Source organism: Solea senegalensis, linkage group LG10 (genome assembly GCF_019176455.1).
Source record: "Solea senegalensis isolate Sse05_10M linkage group LG10, IFAPA_SoseM_1, whole genome shotgun sequence".
NCBI classification, from domain to species: Eukaryota; Metazoa; Chordata; class Actinopteri; order Pleuronectiformes; family Soleidae; genus Solea; species Solea senegalensis.
This window is the reverse complement of record NC_058030.1, coordinates 15,307,947-15,323,707: the sequence shown is the minus strand read 5'-3', so window position 1 is coordinate 15,323,707 and position 15,761 is coordinate 15,307,947. Positions and strand designations below refer to the sequence as shown.

Below are 15,761 nucleotides of genomic sequence, written 5' to 3'. Positions count from 1 at the left end.
GCTCATTGTGCAGAAAGATGAGAAGCCACTGAGATTTGTCTGCGTCAACTAATGAGCTTAATTCAGAAAATGAACTCTATAGATTTGTGGGACTTCCGGTGACGGACGGACATAATCCTAAGTGACCCGTAATCGATGATGTGTCGAAATGGTTGGGGGAGGAGCGGCGAAAATGGATTTACTTTGGTCTCAGAGAAATAATGTTGTATTTGATGCTCTATTTAGCCAGCAGATTATTTCCAGGCTCTGAGCTGTGGCATGTTTGTGTGTGCTGGAGCTTTGTTGATAATTAGTTTGGTATTGATTATAAATTTTCATGTCGTGAAAATAAAGTGCATCAAATGAGCTGCCCTCTTGTCACAAGAGAACAACTGGAGAATGATGCTGGAAAAAAAAGAAAGAATGATAATGTTAAGGGGACAAAACTGACCAGAGTTGTTGCTGGTTTATTTCTCCTAATAAAACAAGTGAGCGCACGGAGAGCAAATCTTGAAATTAAAAAGCATTCCCATAAGATTTGATTCACTTTTCTGCCAGCAACATTAAGGGTTGAGCTCAGAACAGTTTAAAACATGGTGCAATACAACTGTCTGGATGAGATGGGCTCACTTCAGTTTAATCTAAAATGTATTGGAGAACTATACTGTGTGCTAATAAAAAAGTGATTTACAGTAAATTGTAAATAACTTTCATTTAGAGGAAGTATCTCCACTATTTATTTCTAAACTGCTATAAATCAAACGCACACATGCAACTGTTTCTTATTATATTTTGACATGAGAATTACGTCTTTTGCTTAAATGTACTGTAAGTATGAAATACAACAGGGATTACGTCAAAGCACAACATGCTGTTGTGAGTGTCTGCTATAATGTTTTTGTACAGAATGGGGCACAACAGATATGATTGTAATGTAAAAACAGCGTGGATTTGAACGATACACTTGTCCAATTACTAGATCATTGCCAACAACTGATCTTGATTAACAGTACTGATTACTTTAGCGACAAGTCAAAGCTCACACTACTGCACATACAGGAAAACTACACCATGCATGCAAACATCACATCACTGTGTGGCCCTGCATGGATTTTGTGTGTCGGTGTGAACGTAGTGACCCACAGTGTGTTTGCTGTTCTAAGCAAACGCTGCACTGAGCAGCTGAGGGTGCACTTTAAAATGACCAAACAGCATTTCTAAAGAAATAAGGGCTTTGAAACACCTTTGTTTGCTCATGAACCTGACCTGATTATATTCTTAATAAAGAATAGACCCTGCGACAAAAGTAAACAAACACAGATGACAGTGTGTTTGTACAGTGATAGTCGTCACATAGGTTTAGATAAAAGTACAGTTACTGATGTTTGGTGCCGCCTCAAAAACCCACAACAAAAAGACATCACTGAATCTCAACTTCTCTAAAGTTCTAATTCATGCTAATGAAAGGTTTGGTTCTTCAGAAGATCAAAAAATAAAATGAACTATTATATATGACATATTTTGTTTATACTTTATATTTATATGAGAACACATCAGAAAATGTGTCATGATCATACTTCCTGATGCTAGTGACTAATCATAGATTATCTTTTTAGTTATGACCCAGCAACCAGCTGGGAGGATGTAAAGGATGTAATGCTTGACTTTCAACTTTCAAAAGTTGGACTCTCTCAAAGTCAAATGACCTGGGGGCCAATGAGCATCCTGTCTGGTCAAGGGAAATATGTCAGTGTTTTGAGGGAAAAACAACTGTTCAGTAGGGTTGGGGGCAATAACTTAAAAGCATATCATAATATCCCATCATATCACAAGAAATATTTCACAGAATTTCAAAATAAAAGTGTAACGGTATACAGTTCACAATAAAAAAAAGAGATTTATTAGGAAAAAATCACCTATGAAGGGGTTAGCTGATGGTTCAGATAGTACTGTATAACAGACTTTGAAATGCAAATGCATAACAATCGGGCAAAACATATTCAAACCACCCACGGCCTGTTGTACGTGTGCAACAACAAAAGTTATTTACAGAACAATACATTTCAAATGTTTTAGATAATAGATAGATAAATAAATAAATAAATAAATCGAGAACACACACACTTGCACATCACAGTATAGTATCGGCTAAAAGTTGCCACGTTGCCTTTGGTAAAATTTGTTTAGATATAAGTTCTATATATATATAGACCATCAGTCTGCAGATGATCATGTGCGACACTAAAAATATGTTCAGACACGTACACGGACGACGGCTGACATTCACTGAGCAGAGAAAGGTCACGTGTCATAAACAGGGCTTAGCCACAACCTCGTGCCGCAACATGCATCTCACAGCATAGCTGAGAGGCAAAGCGTGTGTGCGACTCTATGTCATAAAACTTGAATATAACTTCTATTTTACACATAAACAATGTTAAAGCATTGTGGGGGAGGACATTATTCAAGTAATAGCTTACAGTGGAGTTATTTCTGTGTGCTCCAGCCATGTTTTCATTCAACTGCAGATGCCACAAAACTAAACTGATACATTAAGCCTCGAAAAACCATGTGATAAGGGCAACAAAGACCCATGCATCACTGACTCACCTGTTCTGATGAGATTTAAGGTTTAGCGCTGCAACTCACAATTACTTTCCTAATCATTTAATCGATTAATTAGTTGCTTGGTCCATGGAAATACAGAAAATTGTGAAAAATGCCCACTGCCTTTTCCCAAATCTTGAAATGATGTGGATTTCATTTTGTATTTTTTTTTTGGCCACAAACCATTTTTACAACTAAACTAGTTGATGACTAATTTAGTAATTAATTAATAAACAATTTATTGTTGCAGCCCTATTAAGGTCAGGTTTAAAATCCAAACACTTGGACAATATGACAAATGAAAGTTATCACACTAAGTTAAAATTTTTAAATAAAAATAACAAAAGAAACTAACGCAAAGCAATATAAGGCGCACAACTGAATACACTGAGATATACTGCTGCATCACTGGTGTTCTAAATTTAAACACAGATTCTCATTCTCATGCAAAAGGTGGGTGGTCCACTATGGATCTCATTACTGCCCAGGGTCCCCATTAAGCTTGGCAAGACGGTCTAAAAATGTCTGCCAAGTCTGGTGGAACTTCCGAATATTGTTCATCATATCATATCGATTTTCTCCATGTAAGGTAAGTTCTGTTTTCTGTCTTCAAAAGCCTTAAAATCAACCTCTTTGCTCTTCATTCCATGCATAATGGTGTTCTGGACAGGGAAGCTAAGTCAATAAAGACAGCCAAACAGTGCAGGTTTTAACACACACACACACACACACACACACACACATAAGTTAAACTGTAGAATATAGTTTATAATGTATGGGAGCATTATCTACAAAATTGACATGTCCCATTGAAAAAAGACCTGAAACAATTGAGACCATTAAGTCCTCAGGAAAACATTAACTGGCGGAATTGCTCCCTGGTGGCTAACTGCTACTTACTAAGTTTCACCTTTCAAACACAAGGCTGCGTCTATGACTAAGACTATGCAGTACAACCACAATAACAGTCTTTCTTCTGCCTAGGAGATTGCCCCATCCTCTCCCACTTATGAAATCCATCAATAATGCCTAAGTAGCTCTCATACATCAAGGCAGACCTTCAGTGTTTTAAGGGTAGAAATGACTATTGACTTTCTCATATCTGCTAATTCAAAACAAGTCCTTGAGGTTATTCTCAATTCCTCTTTTGAATCCACGTTATAAATATACCATCTACTCACATGTCTTGCTCTATAAAGATTATTCTACATTACATGCTTAGTGCTTGAAATTACAATGGCAACTGAAGCTAACTGTTGTGCTTTGGACCTTACTTAAAGTGCAGAGCAGATTAGGGGGTGATTTCTAGCCTGGCTTCTTAATCCCTCTGGCAACATAAATAAGTGTTTGCCCTTTATTACTCATCCAACGTTCAGATTTACATCTTATTACTTTTTCTAAAAGACCATCAACTGTTGGATGACATGCACTGTACTCAACTTTTGAAGTTTATTTTCTTTGCTGTTGCTTTTACAGAGTTGGCCTCCAGTACATCTGATATGGATTCCTTTATTTTTTTATTCTTTCACAACAACAATAATAATAATAAAAAAAATCAATTGCTAAGTTAGAAATCATCTTCACTGGCATGTTGCTGCTCTCAGGGTGAAAAACAGCAGAGACGTGAGAGCAACGCAGCAAGCAGAGGAATGTGTCAAGAGAGTGCAGCATGACAGTTCTGGTACAACAAACTGTTTTCAATCTCTGCTTATAACAGAATGCAGGTCATGAGATTCTGTTGAGACAAAAAGCGATTCCTTTAAGTAAAACTTGTACATCTTTTTATTTCTAAGCCTCATATTGAAGAAAGGTGAAGCAGCTGCATGTGATGAGCCACTGGGGAAATCATCCTCCATCACTTATTGCACTTTGGCCACAGTTTACCACATGGGAGTGAAATGTCATATGTTGAGGCAAAAACACATTTTAGCAGCCATTGCTCAATAAAGTAATTGACACCAGTTGTGATGACATGACTTCAGTCGCACAATATAATATTGTGGTGAATCTGCTTTGACTGGAGTTTCTGAGGGAACTGTGAATCTGAGCGTTGCACAATATTATGCTCAGATGACTTGGGAGGAAGAGAAAGATGAGACAAATGTCACAGTGTGGGCAGTACTGCGTGTCTATTTAGCATGTTTTCTAGTTGACACACGAAGCATATTTGCTTCAGTATAATATAGTATGCATCTACCCTCTCTTTCTTCTGTGTTGGGCATCCTGTAAGAGTCTGCAAGGTTCAATAGTCAAAGATGGACACATCTAAAAATGGGAATACTGGTGATTCCTAAGACAAAAATTTAGTCAGACAGATTCAGAGTTGTTCTCCCTGAAGTGAAAGTTCAAGATGACTGGCCTACAACCCTGTCATGTGTGCAGATGTGTGATGACCCATACTGACAGCAGAGCTGATGATCACATGGACACAACCTTGTTGGGCATATCTGTGTGGACATGGACAAATGAAAAGACTGTGACCCTTTGACCAGGTCACAATGAGAAAAATGGGAACCATGGCATTCCTACTCCTTGATGTCTCCATCATACAATGGCTTGTTTATTGTCAGCTTCTGGCATCACGATTAAAACACTACCAGAGTCCTTGTAGAAAACAGCAGTCCAATAATGCAAACCTCTTGAATAATGTGAAAATGCAAGATGATACATCTATTGTTTTGAAGGGAGGTAACGGCAAGTACTCAATTGGGAAAAAGCCCTTTGTTTTTAAATGAAGGGTAGCAAGGTGGAAAATTGCAAAATATTACACATCAGGAGCTTCAACAGCAAACTGCAATGTTCAGAAATGTTGCCCAGTGGCATTCTGCAAGTATAAACAAGAGACTTACTGTTCGTTGACGACAAAGATACAGTTGTCTTGTGATGGTAATCCAGAGACAGGATGCTTGCAGGTCACCTTCCGCTCATTGTGACTGTCAGAGAAGATTGAGAGGGAGAAAAACAAGTATCAACATCAATAACAAATAAAAGAAGAACAGTAATAACTGATTGAACCGTTTAAAGTGGAGTGAACTAAGGGCTGGCCAATAATAAGATAAGAATATATATCATGATAGAAAAAAAACGTTTGAAAAAGTCAATCAACTTCGTTAAAAAACAAACAAACAGAAAAAGAGCTATAACAATAGACTAAGCAGGTTCGGTTGCGTGAACATACTCAGTCCTTCCCTCGTAACCAAGTAGCAACCATGCTTGCAACACTGTCTCACTCACAACAACAGCGTGTGAGGGTCGAGTGAGAAGAGAGGAGAGAGTGAGTGCTGAAAGCGAGGAGATTGTTCATAAAACGGCCTTTGGAATACACTATATGGACTATTGGCATCATCTGCTGCTACATGTGGAGCTACGTGGACGGCCGTGTTGAGCTACTCCACAACAGTGCTGTATGAGGCAGTGGCATATCACAAAGCCAAGGACATGATCAATAATTAACGATATCGATCAAAATGAAAAAGTTATATCGTCATATGCTTTTCAGCCATAGGTCAACTTTGTCTTGACTGGGTAAGAGGTAGAACAGATACACTTGTTGAGTAGACATATTTCAAGTTGTATAGAGGGGGAAAATCATTTAAAAACTGGTCCAAACTGTAAAAGTAAACATTTGAACTGGCTGCATTTTGTCACATGCCTGTTTTGGTCCAATTATGAGTGCTCAAGGTAAATATCTCTTAGATTGCAGATCCACCAAGCACATTCATGTCAGCCGTGTCCACAAAAGTATGAACCAAATCATTGGTCAAAAAGGTTCAACGTCTTGACCAAACCCTTGTGAAAAGTCGTCGATGCATCCATCCATAGATTTCTTCAGTTTAACAGAAGAACAGTATATGATTAAAAGACGACATGTGACATTAAGTGCCTGGAACAAAAGCAGAAAGACGACACATACAGTACGTGCTGTATAGTGTAGGTGTATAATGACGACACAAACCACTCAATCTGTGGAAACTGTAGTGACTGTGGTCAATACTAAGTGGAGCCTGGGCAGTGCTGTGTGGTGTAAAGGCACAGTCTGTGCTGCTTTACTGTTATAAATAAATCCTAAATCCAGTTTTTGTTTTACTGGAACAGTGCATAAACTGATGAAATAATTAATAAATGATTAAAGTATGAAGATCCAGGTCGGCAACTTCCATTCTTGCACTACGAGTTAAAGATGGAAAATCAATGGTTATTTTATTACACGGTAAGTGAGTTACAGTAATAGAAAGTTTATTAACTGTGAAGATTAGGTTAATGTTAACACATAAATAAAGTATATTGACAGGAAGGGGAAAAGCTGCAGTGTCAACAGCAGTCTTCAGAAACTACAACTGCCTTTACGCGCAGGATAGTTATTCTATATTCCAACTCTGTCAGGCTGCACTATAAACAGAAGAGAGTCAAGCTACAGCCCAAAAATAACAGTTTTAAACATGGGGTTCAGATGTACGGAAAAGAGCAAATACCAAGAATGAAATAGGGGGTTTAGTTTCGGCTGAGCCTGGAGAGCAACTGCCTCCACAGCTCTGGTCTATAATTACTGGAGGCACTGTTGGCAGAAGAGCACTCTGTGGTCTTGGGGCAGACCAACGGCACCATTTTTCTTTGGAATCCCATCACACATGCCTATACCCCTCTGCACGTAGGTCGTTTACAGATTTAGAGAAAGAAAGAATTTCTGAATACATATTTATGTACACCATAGTGGGCTGAAAACACAATCTTATGTGGATTAGAGTCAAAAATCAGTTCCAAAAGAACCCGTTCTGACAAAAAATAAACAAGAAATCATCATGCTTTGTTACTTTTGACTGTCCTGCAAATAATGTTAACATGCATGTGGCACTTCAACCATGGCTAAAAGAAAGTGAAGTTCGAATGCATTTTCCCCAACTATTAGCTGGCAACGCAAACCATTTCATTAGCGGAAATAGAACAATTTGATACTGTTATACCATATGTTTAAAAAGTAATGATTTATTTATAGAAAATCCCTCTGGTGTCTCCACCCTGGGAGGTACATTATCTCAGATTTAGTAACTGCAGACAAGTTTATAAAGCACTGACTGCCATATCTCCTCATCCACATCCTTGCACGGTGTATACTGGTGTGATGAAGTGACGTATCTTCATGTCGAAAAGCCATGCAGACTATTAGATAATGCTACAGAGTATTTATAAATGCCATTTTAGTATTTGTTATCAATATACACTTATATTTTAACGTATAAATCTAACAAGGTGACACTAGACTAAAGAGGCTCCGATATGATCTCCATGTTGTTCTCTTACTGTTCTTAGGTGAAGTTCTAACTGTTCTCTGTGTGAAGTTGATCATGTTTCTGAACTTGAATTAAACCACTGAATCCTATTATGTAGCAATATCAGTGAAAGTCATCAATTTAAGGTTCTTCAAGTTGCATCTTGCACATGTGGTCAGTGACACATGTCCAAGGTCAGTGGTTTTTACTAGGTTTAGTGACATCAAAGAGTTCCTTCACCTATATGGACGGAAGCTATTTGAGAAGGTCCTAAACATTCCCAACATGATCCATGTGATATGGGAGGAGAGCAAGTTCTTAGATCTCAGTGGAAAACATGTGGTGATAGAGTAACGTGGCGGGGGTGGTTCTGTGTGGACCAGAATAGGCAGGATGAGTTTCAGGAACACACTTATTTTCCTGTTTAGTAGAAAAAGCTCCTTTGTGGACAGCCTAAAATAGTAGCGCATCATCTCTGGTCATCAAACTTCACAGAATTGCAGTTCAGTAAGTTAATGTGAAAGAACTGAGAAAATCTGGTTTGATTGCCTCATCTTTTGCGGATTGGTTTTCAGAAATACATGTGCCAGCCTCTATCCATCCATTGTCTACCACTTTATCCTCCACATGGGTGTCACAAGCTGACATAGGGCATGTGGTAGGGTACACCCTGGACAGGTCGCCAGTCCATCACAGGGCAAACATATAGAGGCAGAGTATCCAATTAACCTAATTCCCAATGTTCCCCAGAGAGAACCCATGCACACAGCAAGAACATGCAAACTCCACACAGAGGCCCTCGGTCTTGCTGTGACGCAACAATATTTTAGCTTAATTATAGTATTGGGGGTATTGGTCACACATGCTCTGAAGTATGTGGTCTATGGTCACATAAGTCAAGAGCTTTAGCAGAGTGCAAAAACACAGCTCTTCATTCCGACAAAGTGTTTCCTACTTGTTTTCCAGAGGGAGATATTGGTTTATGGGGTGGGTTTGGATGAAGGGCAGCAGGAGATTCCTTGCCACTTGACCTTGGATGAAGGTGGGGAACTAGGAGTGGCTCCAGGAGTGGACAAGCCTGCAGTGAGGAGAGCTGGGAAGTTTTCTGGGCTCTGGAATAGGGCTGTCCACAATAATTAGCAGTGAGCTGCAGTAATAAGAGCTTAAGGTCCAGGGGGTCACCACTCCACAGGCTTCGCTTTTATGGTTCTGGGTGGGTCTTTGATCCTTTAGTCCCCTTCTAATATAGTTAAAGATCCAAAAAGGAGCTCTACATTTACAAGAGGGGAAAGTCCTTATTACTTTTAAAACATATCACTGCATTTTAACACCGTGGCTCCTTTGTGTATTTATTTCACTTGAAAATCAAAGCAAAGCTGGAATCCACATCTTTCTTTCATACATTTTTAACAGGCGAGGTGGAAGCAAACATTTGGTTTAGCATTCCACCTCAATCATATCACCTCTGCTCCCAAAATCAACTGTTAGTCATTTTTCCCTAAGAAATGACCTCTGATGTTTCTGAAGTTCTCTAAAAACAAAGTACTCAACATGCTCTGCCCCTGTAAAAATCATTTTTAATAGGAAAACAGTTGGGTGTTTCAATCACTAAGGGGCATCATTAGTCATTACTCTGTATAGAACACAGAATGAAAATAAAAACAGTTTGTGGTCATATGTTTTTTGACTAATCTTTCAGTGTGAAGCTAACCCTGCAGGGAACTTCCCATATTTCCTCATGTGGTGTTTTGATGAACTGGAACAAATACATAAGCTAATTATCAAATAAGTTCTGTGACTTTGATTTCTTAGCCATTTGCAAATGAAAGAGAATTACCTGTTGGTGAATGTAGTGATGAATGATGATGTTGATGAATGTCTGACACTTTATGCCACTAAAATACTGTATAGCCATAAATAAGTCCTTTTTGGGAACCCCTTATTTTACTCTACAATTTGTTTGTTGCTGCAATATTAAAAAGCAATTCCCATTAAACTAAAGCAACTGTTACATCACAGGATCCAATTAAACTGGTACAAAATTCAAGCTCTTGCTTTTTACTTTTGTTTTTGGCTTTGGAAAACTTCAAGCTAAAAACAAACCCAGTGTGTCCTCACTGGCCCACCTACAAAATTGTTATTTTAACTGAAAGCCTTTTCAGTTACTCACTGGTACAGTGAACAACGATGGTCAGACAAATCTAGGATTCCAAATGTCTTTTTTTGCTAGGGAAATCATACCATTATACCAACAGCAGTCTACAGGTGGTTGCTTTGAAAAAAATACATTTACAAATCACTAAACCGAGCCTTTCAGTGATGACTCTTTATTTTGTTAATACTCGTAAAACTCATCTTAATCAACTTGGACACAACATTAGACAAGGCCAGGAAGAACAGATTAGCGTGTTCATGTTGTCAGGTGAGTGTGCTTAAATAGCAGAGAGGAGAGATGGGCTGCAGAGGAACTCCTCAATTCCACACAGACATGAATAGACCTCCCCACAAAAGCCGAGCTGAATAAGCAGAATAGGCAGTTTGTCAGGGGGCATGTGGGGGGGACAGCAGCAGAAGAGACAAAAACTAGGGCTTTGCTGTCACAGAAAGGCAGCATGAAACAATGTGCTGTCACAAAATAGCATATATGCCTGGACCAATGTAATATCCTTGGCTATAGGGGTTCACTGTCTTGTTGTGGAAAACTTGTACCACAGCATAACATTGCAGAGAGCAATAGCTTCAGCAACATGGCTGTTAAGCTTTGACTTTCTCCCTAGACCTTTTTTTTTTTTTTTTACTTGACCACATGAAAACAGCTGCTCATTTGTGCGACAAATCAGATTTTTCTACCAACAATTCAATTAGTAGCTCCCTCCAAGCAGCTGTGACTCAAAGTGTGTCAAGGTGACACAGCTGAACAGGCGATTCAAGAAGATTTCAGAGCCATGGAAACAAGCTGCCTTCTTAAAAAAAACAAACATTTCATTTAATACTTACGTAGAAATGGGGGGGAACTGCACAGCAAAAAGTCATACAATACCGAGCTTGACTGTGGCCAACTGCCCGGAGACTGACATGTTATAAATGTTTCTCATCAGACATAAGATTCCCCAAATATTTATTTATGAAAAAAAATCCAAAGTTAACCATTCGCTGTTCAATTTCAGGCTCCATTAAAGACATCAGCAGGCAGACATTCAATAAAACTTTCACAGTAGTATGTGAGGTTCAGAAAAGTCTGTTGAAAGTGCTGAATCGAAGATGCAGTTTGATATTTATGTCTTCGCATCCTTGAAGTCACATCCCTACTTAAAAGCTATGCAGATCAATTCCAGGATAAAAAAGTTTAAGTACTCAGACTCACTGGATCAAGGTCAACTACTTTAGGAAACAGATGGATGACACGCCAGGGTGGTGCAAGCAACTACATCATTAAAAACATTACATCCAACTCTTTGTTGATTAAAGAAGTGGGAAGTGACACTTGCTTTCAGGTGTCTTATTCCCCTTTTTTGAACTCACTATGACATGGTGACTAAGACATATTTCATTTAAATGCTATACAAGCTAATTCAAGTTCCATCTGTAGCTTTTTTTGTTCTAATAAAATGGCTAGCACTCAAATATTGACAATTATGTTAAGAAAGCTCCTACTGGATGGACACTCTTTACAACTACTTCATCGAGAGCTCAGTAAAAACAAAAACATTTGATAGGAATGGTAGATAACTTGGTTTAATACGTCCAGGACGGTGTTGCAATTGTTTTCCCCTTCACAACTCCAAGCCTGAAATCAAGCCTCGCCCTCCTCTCCCACTGATCATGCCATCAGCCCACTGAGTGCTAGGACTGGAACTTCAGTCAATAACACTCAGCATTTCTTTATCTCTATTCTTTTTTTTTTAATGACATGTGTTTATATTTAAATATTAATGTCATGCTCGCTTCAAGATTTCAAGAACATTTTGCCCACTTGAAACTATCGACTGTCCTAAAATATGTGTTGTTCTTTGACAACTTATAAAGACTGGTTACAGTGACCTCCTTTAGCTGACATCAGCATGTGGGTGCTAAGATGTTTGACTCAAGCATTGGGTAACAGACCGCCCCACCTTCAGGCTCAACACCACAATTAAATTCTGCCTGTAGGAAATGTTACTGATACATCAGTGTTTTCAGGTTTACAAACACTAAACACTGAAGATAATGGTTACTGAAAAAAGCTCACTGAGAATGTGTACATGAACTGAGACAGCATAGCCATTCATTCTCTCCCCGTGGGTGTTAATGTGATCTTTAAATTGTGAACTGTACTCTACACACCACTATGTGTGACAAAGGCTTATATGTTAAGTTATACGTAACAAAAACCTGCACTGTATCTACTCAACTGTCAATCAGTGCACATCCACGGAGAGAAACACTTCCGTCAAAACAGCGAAAAAGACAGCAAATATCACAAGGAAAAGAACATCCTTCTGGATGATGAGGAGCCAGTTTAAATGCTCCCCGAGTATCCGCAGAAAGTCTGGCATTAACCACATGAGTAAAGAGCAAAGAAAAGGGAATACATGCTGCTTACAAAGGTCTTGCAGATGTGATGTGGCCTGAGCCAGTAAGGGCACAGTTTGGGTCACTGGAGAGAAACAGTGTAATCATGGTCTACTCCACTGTGATTAAAATATTAACGGTTTTAAAGATCATTAACGGCAACTGCGTGCACAGAAACGATCATGTGACAAACTGTAATGCAGTCGAAGGGAAACTGTGACTCTTCAGTGCAGACTTCTATAGTGAAGACTTCAGAAAAAGGAAACAGTACAGCTGTTTCAAATATTGCGTGAGTTAAAATTGGCAGGTCAAGACCCCTTTTTTTTCCTGAAGGCTGCATCAATTCCAGGCTACTGTACAAAACACAAGCACACAAGCACAAGACTGAAACTATGACAGGCAGTAAACAGTGTCTTCCCTCCAGGGATTTGCAGTCACTGTTATGTACAGCAGAAGAACCTGAGGCCCTGAGGCTCAACTTAAACTAACAGCGTGTGTGTGTGTGTGTGTGTGCGTGCGTGTGGATCTGCGAGACTCCTTCGCATGAACAGCTAGAATAAAACAGCCCTGCCTGGTGTGATATGGTGTCCAGCACAAAAGCCATGTGAGGGACAAAACGCAGGACAGGGACCCAGGCGGGAGCTGCTTAAAACTGATAAGTGGAACACAGAGGCTGTAGCCACATAACTCTGTCTTAGCACCAAACATCATCTGCGGCACAATTCAAAAACAAAGCAGTTAACCATCGCGTGAAAAAAAAGCGATAACCGCGCTCGACGTGTTGTGTGCCTCGGCACGTCCCACACAGCACTGCAGCTTTTCTACTTACGATGAGCAGCTTCCACAAACGTCCAGGGGTCAGTTTCACACAAATGAAAGATGGAAAAGCGCGCAGTGAAACAAGTGAGGGTTTTATCCAAAGGAAAGCTTCAGCTGTATCGACGCGAGAGTTTGTTGATACTTTGCGACACAGCGCGCTCCGTTCAGCTCCGGCTGCTGTGGCTGCTGCTGTTTGAGCTCGCGCTGACTGCTGCTGTGCCGCGTGCGCCTGGAGTAGAAGAGACACCGTGAAACCCGAGAGGCGATGATGTCACGGTCCGGATGTAAGGAAGGCAAGGTGGCCAGTGGCGCCTTCACTGTTCCCTCCCCGGCACAAGTGCACAGTAGAGCGAGCAAACAAAGCAAACAGTGAATGTAAACAGACACGAGGAGCCGGAGCGTGCGAGGAGACAGTGTCCTGAAAAAAGAACTAAAAACACTGGACTGTCAACTCAGCGATTTACTCTGCTCTGTGCAGAGTTGACTTTAACAAGTCTTTCACACACGCAGTGACATTTATGTGCAATGCTTTGCTATTTTAATGGGGAAAAAAAGTATGCAAGGCTTAAGGATTTGGAGACAATATTCAGTGTTATGATAAGATTTATGACAATTTATGACACCTGAGATGAATTGTTTACTTTATTATATTTTCACAGAACAGTTCAATTGCAGCTTTTCCAATGATTGTTACAAATTGCAATGACGATTTGAAATGCAATCAATATATAAAGTGTGATGGAAAACTAGCCAAAGATTATTTACTATATTGCATTCTTGCCGCTTCTCAAATAGAGATGGGGCAAAATACAATTTTGCTCAGACATCATGCTACAACACTCAAAATAAGAGTATTGTGTTTTGTTTCCTTAAATCTGAAGAATGTCATGATTTCAAGGTCCATAATTATTTATCAAACACAGGGCTCCTCCACTCACAACTACAATGGCCTTTGGATACCAGGAAACCAGTTTGCAAAACAACTAAATGCAAGCTCTGTGTGGTTTTTCCATTTTGACTGGTGTAGAAATATGTCAGTGCAGCATGGTGGCTTCTGTAAAACAAGACCCTTAACTAAAGTGCATTAAAAAATACTTATACTAATAATAATAATAATAATAATTCAAAGGCTAAGAAAAATAAATAATTGTGTATTCTAAAGTGATTATACAGTACTATGAACATATTTGTGGTAGTAGTATTTCCAATTGCTGCCAATAAATCCACATTGTACCTTTAAGAATCTCGTTTTTGTTCACCAAAAAGTGCGCGTCCTTAGAGAAATATTTTTGTAACTTTAAAACTTTATAACTATTTTGCCAAGTAGGTTATTTATAATATCAGTTCTCTCTATATCTGAAAAAAAGCTTATGAAAACTTTTCCAAGAGCTTCAGATAACCTGCTGGATGTCGTCTAAAAACTCCAGCAGATGAAAGAAATGCAAAACATGAGGGAAAACTAGGGGACGACCCTAACATAACTGAAAACCTTTACTGCGTATCACGACCACATGAAGAAACTGGAGTGAGTACATATTCCAAACGTGAACATAACAAACATCCTCTGCTGTTTGTTTTGGGACTGTATCCAGGGCACGTCAATATTTCGCTCATAAATGAATTTAGGCTTCATTTCCTCAGTGAGCTAGTTAGTCAGAATGCCAGAACACTGAGTTAGTTCTGGCATTTATTGCCTTCAACATGGCTGAGGGTAGCTGCACCACCCTCAGCTCATTCTTCAGCAAGTCCTGACAAAAGGGTGTGTTGAGAATAAACCGTGGCAGCACAGTTCTTCTAAAGGATCACCATGAAAGCATTTTTTTATCATTCTGATCATTTTGTAGTACATTTCTGGCCCCAGTTCAAGCTATTGATACTGTATCTTAGGTCTGCTTTATGGTCTATCCCACTTGTTGGGCTTATCCTATCTAGCTGACTTGTTAGTCTCAATAGGATGAAGTAAGAGAAAGAACTGAATATTAAGTAGGTTCAGCAGGGAGCCTGCAGACCATTGAGGACATTACAGCATGGACAATGACCTCGGCTCCGAGCAAGAAGCCAAACAGCTCCTCCACTCTTCAACCTGCTGAGTGCAGTCAATGGTGCAGGGAGACACCAAAAGACAGTCAATACACTGGTAATGGCTGCTTTTCTCTTCCTCTTCCTTCCTTTTAGAAATACTTCAGCAGATATGTATTGTAGCAGTCAAAGGCATTGAGTTTAACAAAAAACAAAAAAATGATAATTGGATTGAAAACACCAGAAGGACAAATTATATTATTAGTAGTAGTATAAGTAACATATGAAGTGCCTTGACCAGCTCTACTACATAAATAATGCAATGTGTTTCCTTGTAAAGACGGAGGGGGTGCACTTAAATATTCAGTCCTTCAGCTATCCTTGGCTCTCCAGGGGCCTCCCATCCTGGAGCTGGGTGCCCGGGGATAACATCACCACCTGGAGTACAGAACGGACGCCATACTACTGGGAGAAAGCAGACTATCATCTCTGCTCTCTTGGGGTATACATTCGACAATC

General features: G+C 39.5%; 1 protein-coding gene across 8 annotated transcripts in view; it reads right to left on the bottom strand.

Moving 5' to 3' along the window:
- The window catches only part of LOC122776472 (pleckstrin homology domain-containing family A member 5-like), a 92,731-nt gene that overhangs the window by 29,501 nt on the left and 47,469 nt on the right, over positions 1-15,761 (bottom strand). For 7 of the 8 annotated variants that reach the window (XM_044037028.1, XM_044037029.1, XM_044037030.1 and 4 more), the window contains exon 5: positions 5,436-5,519. In XM_044037028.1, coding sequence (XP_043892963.1) covers positions 5,436-5,519 — 84 coding nt within the window. Of the gene's footprint in view, positions 1-5,435; positions 5,520-13,233; positions 13,462-15,761 lie in introns of those variants that run through there. The other variant, XM_044037033.1, reaches the window with a different exon arrangement.